This window comes from Terrapene carolina, unplaced genomic scaffold (assembly GCF_002925995.2).
Source record: "Terrapene carolina triunguis isolate 2854851 unplaced genomic scaffold, T_m_triunguis-2.0 Scaffold30568, whole genome shotgun sequence".
Classification (NCBI taxonomy): Eukaryota; Metazoa; Chordata; order Testudines; family Emydidae; genus Terrapene; species Terrapene triunguis.
Genome location: NW_020694919.1, coordinates 2,898 through 9,371, shown reverse-complemented (window position 1 = coordinate 9,371; position 6,474 = coordinate 2,898). Strand labels below are relative to the sequence as shown.

At 59.7% G+C, this 6,474-nt stretch overlaps 1 protein-coding gene across 1 annotated transcript; it reads left to right on the top strand.

Annotated features, from left to right (window-relative positions):
* Positions 1 to 1,034: 1,034 nt before the first annotated feature.
* Positions 1,035 to 6,104, top strand: CUNH12orf10 (chromosome unknown C12orf10 homolog; the record flags this gene model as incomplete). Its single annotated transcript, XM_026662821.1, has 6 exons — positions 1,035 to 1,188; positions 2,124 to 2,283; positions 3,603 to 3,752; positions 4,170 to 4,292; positions 5,137 to 5,318; positions 5,713 to 6,104. Coding segments are annotated over 6 exons (956 nt in total), but the record flags the coding sequence as incomplete, so codon positions are not given.
* Positions 6,105 to 6,474: the final 370 nt, after the last annotated feature.

Sequence of the window (6,474 nt, the reverse complement as noted above, 5' to 3'; positions counted from 1 at the left end):
CCGGGTAGGTTCACAACCTTTTGTACCTCTCTGCCCCTCCCCCAACGCCCTGCGGACCGGGACCTCGGATCCCGCCCCCCAGCTCCCTCTGGACCGGGACCTCCCCGGGACTGGGATCCCAATCCCCCCACCCTTGTCTGTTCGGACCAGGACCCCCCGCCCAGGACCTGGGATCCCCTCCCCGGGAAACTGAGACCCCCAATCCCGAGCACTCCCCTGAGACCACTTTCTCCCTAGACCCTTCCCCAAAACCAAGACCCCACAACTGCCCTCTCCCAGTCTGCCTTCCCGGGACCTGGGCCACAATCTGACACCTCCCCCCGGGAACTAAGATCCCTGGGACACACACACCCCGCAAACTGCTTCCACCCTGGGACCCCCACCTAGGAACTGGGACTTACACCCAGGACTCCCTTCTGCCCAACAGGAGCTGGGACCCTTATCCCGCAGCCCCTTCCCTGCCAGGAATTGGGACCCCCACCTGGGATACCCATCCTCCCATACACCCCAGGCTCACCCGTCCTCCGGGACTCCCGGAATCCCCACCCAAGACCACCATACACCAGGACTTCCTCCTGCCTTCTGAGAACAGGACCCCCATCTCCCGGTACCCCTCCCCTTCTCATCATCCTGGGATCCAACATTCCCATCCCTTGGGACACCTCCATCCCCTCCTGCTGGCACTGGGGCATGCACCCCTCCCTTTCCCTTGGGATTCCCAGTCCCCTTTGCCCTGGGACTCACCACCCTTCTTCTGGGACCTCAAACCCTGGACACCTCTTCCTCTGGCACATCCTCCTCCTTTTCCCCGAACCTCCCCTCCCGGGCACCCCCCATCCCCTCTGCAAGACTGGGACTAGCACACCCTGGGACTAGGGACGGGGATCCATTCCATCATCTTTCCTAGGAGACACCAGCCCCAGAAAGCCCCGGTTCCTTCTCCCTTGGGTGCCTCTGACCACTGCTGAGTCCAAGCTCATGCTGATACACAGGGTGGAGCTGAATTCACTCCCATACTGAGCTGCCTTGTGCAGGGGAATGTTTCATTGTGTGCGCCCCCCCCTCCCACCCCCAGGATGCAGAGATCATCCGGACGCGGGAGCCCCAGCTGCTGTCCGAGTGCGACGTGGTGGTGGACGTGGGTGGCGAGTACGACCCTCAGAAACACCGGTACGATCATCACCAGAGGTGAGGACGGAAACGCACAGCCTCTGCCTGGCCCCTCCCACTGCGGGGGCTCAAAGCATGTTACAAAGGAAAGGGCAGGAGCATCACGCCTCCCTTTATAGATGGGGAAACTGAGGCACGGAGAGGGGAAGGGGAATCGACGTGGACTAGCAGACAGGACGCTAGGCTGGGACGCAGGCCACCTGGGTTCTATTCCTGGCTCTGCCGCTGACCTTAGGCATGTCCCTTCCATTCTCTGGGCCTCTTTTCCCTCCCGCTCTGTGTCTGTTTTAGAGTGTGACCTCTTCTGGCGCGGGACTGTCTGTGCAGCACCTAGCGCAGTGGGTCCCTGATCTCGACTCTCCTGGGATACAGTTATGTAACAGCAAAGTGACTTGCCCAAGGTCCTACACCAAGCCACTGAGTAGAACCCAGAGGTCCTTACTGTCACTGGGTCATGGAGCACGGGGCCTGGACCTGTCCCTCTAAGGGTATGTCTACACTGCACTGTAAACCCAGACTCAGATTTGAGCCCAAACCCGCCTACCATCCACACGCAAATCTGACTGACCCGGGTTCTAGGACCCAGCCCAGCAAGAGAGTTCAAGTCCCACCGAAACTGGATGCAAGCCCTGTCATTTTGCGGTGTGGATGCAGCTCCAGCCGCAGACCTGAGTCAGAAGGGCTGCGTAGTGCTGTATGGATGGGTTAGCCTGGCTCTGAGACCCAGGTCCAGCCATTGTACGCCCAGGTTTACAACGCAGTGTGGATGTCAAGCGCTGGCTTGGACACACTGAGTCCATGAGCTTGGGTCCCCCAGAGCTGGGGTTGCGATGCAGTGTGGACGCCCCCTAATGGCTAGTATTTCATTGATTTTTGGTGTATTATACACTAAAGAAGGAGGGGTCACCCCGGGGCCTTAGGAGCTCTGGCTAATTCTTCCCTGCCTTTTGCAGGTCCTTTGCACAGTCCATGCACTGCCTGAGGCCCGACAAGCCCTGGAAAACCAAGTTGAGCAGTGCGGGGCTGGTGTATTTCCATTTTGGCTCCCAGATCCTGGCCAGCCTGCTGGGGCTGAAGGAGGAGGATCCGGTAGTGCAGGCGCTGTACGATAAGGTAGGAAGTGTGGGGGGGGGCACTAACCGGGGTGCCCCACGCTCCAGGGCTAAAAAGGCCTGTTTTCCTCCTTAGAAAAATCATAACTAATACCCCTTTCTGGCCCGTCCTCTCTGAGGATCTCAAAGCACTTTGCCTCCTGTGTGGTGGATTGGTATCCTTAGCCTTGTTTTGTAGCTGGGGAAACCGAGGCACAGAGCAGGGACATGTCTTGCCCAGGAACGGTGACTCACCAGTAGAAGTGGGATTGGAACCCCAGCCCCCGCACCCCCCCCAACCATTAGACCCCCTTCCCCTCCCAGACCTAGGAATGGAACCCAGGAGTCCTGGCACCATCACCTTGCTCTAACGGCTGGCTGATGCTCCCTTTGTAAAAAGTCCTGTTCTGCTGAACTTCCCCAGGGAAACCCCCCCCCTTTTTTTTTTTAGATACTCGCTGTCCATATTCTCGGATTCCCACCATGATGGGGGGCGGTGGGGGATTCCTCCCAGCTGCACGCCAGAGACAGGGAAAGGCAGGTAGCTGCTGTCTTGTTCGGAAGCCGCAGGGGCCAGTTTGGCTCCTGGTACAGGCTCGGCCTGTCCTAACTTGAAAAGCACCCATGGGACTTGGCAGGGGTGCAGAATTGCAGATGGGTAAGAATGCCCCATCCTTGCCTCTGCCCTGACACAGGATGTCCCTGCTTCTGGGATAGAGGGGTCCCTGTGTCGCTGGGATCCCCCAGGAGGGGCTCTTTGGCCTGGCCTGCCTAGCAGGCATAGAGGGGTTGGAGGGGAACTGGAGAATCTCGGCATATGGTTTCCTGCTGATGCGTGCCCGGAGTTGCTGTGGTTTGCAATGGGCGCTCTATCCTCCAACACCCTAGCCCAGTTCAAATGTGTGCCGTATAAACAGAGCTAAGGCGCAGGTAGGCTCATGGTCTCAGCCCCTCGGGGCAGGTCGTTTTCCCAGCAGCCCTTGCTGCTCCTTCTGCCGGTAGCTGGAAATGCAGAGTTCGTGGGCTCCGAAGGCCAAGCTGGGTCCTTTTCTGCAGCATGCATCTTGGCAGCCGATAAAGGATCTGCAGGGGGAGCCGGGCTGGCGAATCTGCCTGAGCCAGAGCAGACTCTGGCTTGGTCTGGATATCTGCAGGGCTGGCGGGAGTTAACCCTCTTTGTGGCACTGAAGCCGGCAGGTCACCGTGGCCACTGTCCCAGACAGGCCTGTTTTTACTGCCTCTGATCTGCTCGTGGCCGGCCTGAATCCGCCACGAGGTTCCATCGGGAGGCAGGCAGGGCGAGGCGTCCCTGCTTTATCCTCTCCTCCGCCCCCATCCCAGCTGTACGAGAACTTTGTGGAGGAGATCGACGCCATCGACAACGGCATCGCCCAGTGGGACGGGGAGCCTCGCTACGCCATGACCACCAACCTCAGCGCCAGGGTGGGCTACCTCAACCCCCGCTGGAATGACAAGGACCAGGACACGGAGGTAGGCGTGTGGGGGCGGGTGGAGGGGAAAGCATGGGTACCAAGTGGGCTGCACCGTGGAAACGTGGAGGGGAGCATAGACTTGGATAGGGGGTGGGCTGTACCATAGGTGCCGACTCTGTGAGTGCTCCGGGGCTCAAGCACCCACCAACCACAGCTGTTCAGCAGAGAGCAGCAGGCGGGCAGGGGCCTTGGGGGAGGGGGTGGAGTGGGAAGAGGCAGGGGGCAGGGCCTCAGGGGAGGGGGTGGAGCAGGGGCAGGAAGAGGCAGGGTGAGGGTGGTGCTTTGGGGGAAGGGGCAGAGTGGGGCGAGGCCTCCGAGTGGAGCAGGGATGGAGCCTCCCACAGGGAAAAATAAAAGTCACTCCCTATGGGCTGGGGAAGGAGCAGCTAACGTCCCTGGCTTGTCTCTCCTCCAGGCCGGGTTCAAGAAGGCGATGGAGCTGGTGGGCCGGGAGTTCCTGGACCGTCTCGATTACTACCACCACGCATGGCTGCCGGCTCGCACGCTGGTGGAGGAAGCCATTCAGAAGCGCTTCAAGGTATCTTCAAGCCCGCTGGGGTTCTTGGTCTGGGGATTGCGACCAGCCCTAGCCTCCCCACGTGGGGATTCTCAAGTTCGGGGGATCCCGGGGTAGAAGAGGCTGATCACTGTCCTATCAGCTATACGCTGGGCTGGGGTGTTGAGCCTAGAGCTGCCCCCATTGGCAGGGGGAGTAGAGCTTGGGTCCAGTGCCCAATTTGGGTTTCCAAGGATAATTCATACCCCTTCCCAGCATCTCCCGTCCAAGGATCTCCAAGCACATGACATCCACGGGGGGTGACGCACACCAAAGACACACACATACACACACACTATATCAATACATTTCCACTCTGCAGAAGTGGGGCAGCAACCTACCTGAGGCCATGCAGTGAGTTGGGAATAGAACCCAGGAGTCCTGATTCCCAGCATGCCCCCTGCCTGCGTTTCTCTGGTCACTGAACCTGCCTGGAAATTATTCCCACTTGCTTCTCCAGTGGCTCTGCTTCCACAGGCAAGTGGGTTTCTTTCGACCCCAACTCCCTCCCTGGGGCCGTGACTACTATCTGTACTACTATCTGTACTACTATCATTGGGCCAGGCACCGCACAGACACACAGTCAGGGACTGCGCCTGAGCTTGCCTGAGTCAGGGACTTGCCCAAACAGCTCAGACACGGGAGGGGAAACTGAGGCACAGAGCAGGGCAGTGACTTGCCCGAGGTCACCCAGCAGGTCAGTGGCAGAGCTGGGAATAGTCCCAGCCCAGGGCACAATCCATTGTGGTCATAATGGCCCAGCATCCGGGAGCTCTTATCTGCTCCCCTCCCTTCCTGAGTCCCATGTCTCCCTCTCCCCTGGCAGGTGGACCCCAGTGGCGAGATCCTTGTGTTCTCCCAGGGCGGCTGCCCCTGGAAGGAGCATCTCTTCAGCCTGGAGTCGGAACTGGGGGTGGAGAAACCCATCAAGTTCGTCTTGTACGTGGATCAGAACGGACAGTGGCGAGTACAGTGCGTCCCCGCCGGGCTCCACACCTTCCAGAACCGGTGAGACTCTGAGCCCCCTGAGCCCCACACCCAATCTTCTCCTGCATGCCCTGCAGAGCCCCCCCCCCCAGCCCCCCAAGCAATGGGGTGAGAAAGAGACAAGCCACTGCCTCTGCGAGGGGAGCAGGGGGGTTGGGGGTGGAAGCCCCTAAATGACATAATTATACCAGTACAAACACTGTAAACTAGGCCCAAGTGGGACTCACTTGGGTTCATCTTAAACCTGCTCCTAATGTAAACCGAAATCAGAGCATCTGTCTGTCTTGGGTATTTCTGGGTGCCGCCCAGCTCAGTGTCTGAGCTGGGTCAGGCGAGGGTGCCAGGGAGGTCGAGACCCTTCGGACGCGCGTCAGCCCCGCCCTTTTCCTCCTTGCTCCGTTTCTCTCCTGGCCAGGCTGTCCCTGCCGGAGGAGTGGCGCGGAGTCCGGGATGAGGCACTCTCCCAGCTCAGCGGCATCCCGGGCTGCGTTTTCGTGCACGCTGGCGGCTTCATCGGCGGCAACCGGACCCAGGAAGGGGCGCTGCGAATGGCTCAGAGCGCGCTGGCTCGGCAGACTGGCCCTGACGCACCGAGCAGCTGAATGCCCCTAGACCGTCCCAACAGAGCCAGCCTCCGGGGCGAGTTTCTGGGTCTCGCTAAGCCTGTCCGAGTCGTGCCGTGAGGAGAGCCAGTGGAGAGCTCCTGAACTGGGCCCTGGCCGGCGGAAACGCCTGGAGGATTGAGGCCGGGTGGCCATGGAATCACAGCGAGGATTGGAAAATGCTGGGAGTGGAATAATAAAGGATTGTGGATGGACCTGTCTGTGTTGGGTCTGTCTGTAGCGGTGCATGCGGGGCCAGGCCAGGCCATGATGTAAATCAGGTCGGCCATGCTGGTCCCAGCCCCATATTATACGTGTGCTGTGCATCTGTGCTGGGTTGCATCAATGCAGGTACGCCAGGTAAACAAAGCAACACCAGCTGTGACATTCCCCAGGGCACGTTCTGGACTGATGGACAATTCTCCAGCCTGGGGTGCGCCTTTTACACAGCTTCGCTGTGAGAGCAGCCACCCCTGGTCTGCTCACATGCAGCCTCCAGCAGGTACATCACTCCCAGCTACACGGTCTGCTATAGCCAGCCGCTCCTGACTTCCACTGCAGAGAAACACCAGCAA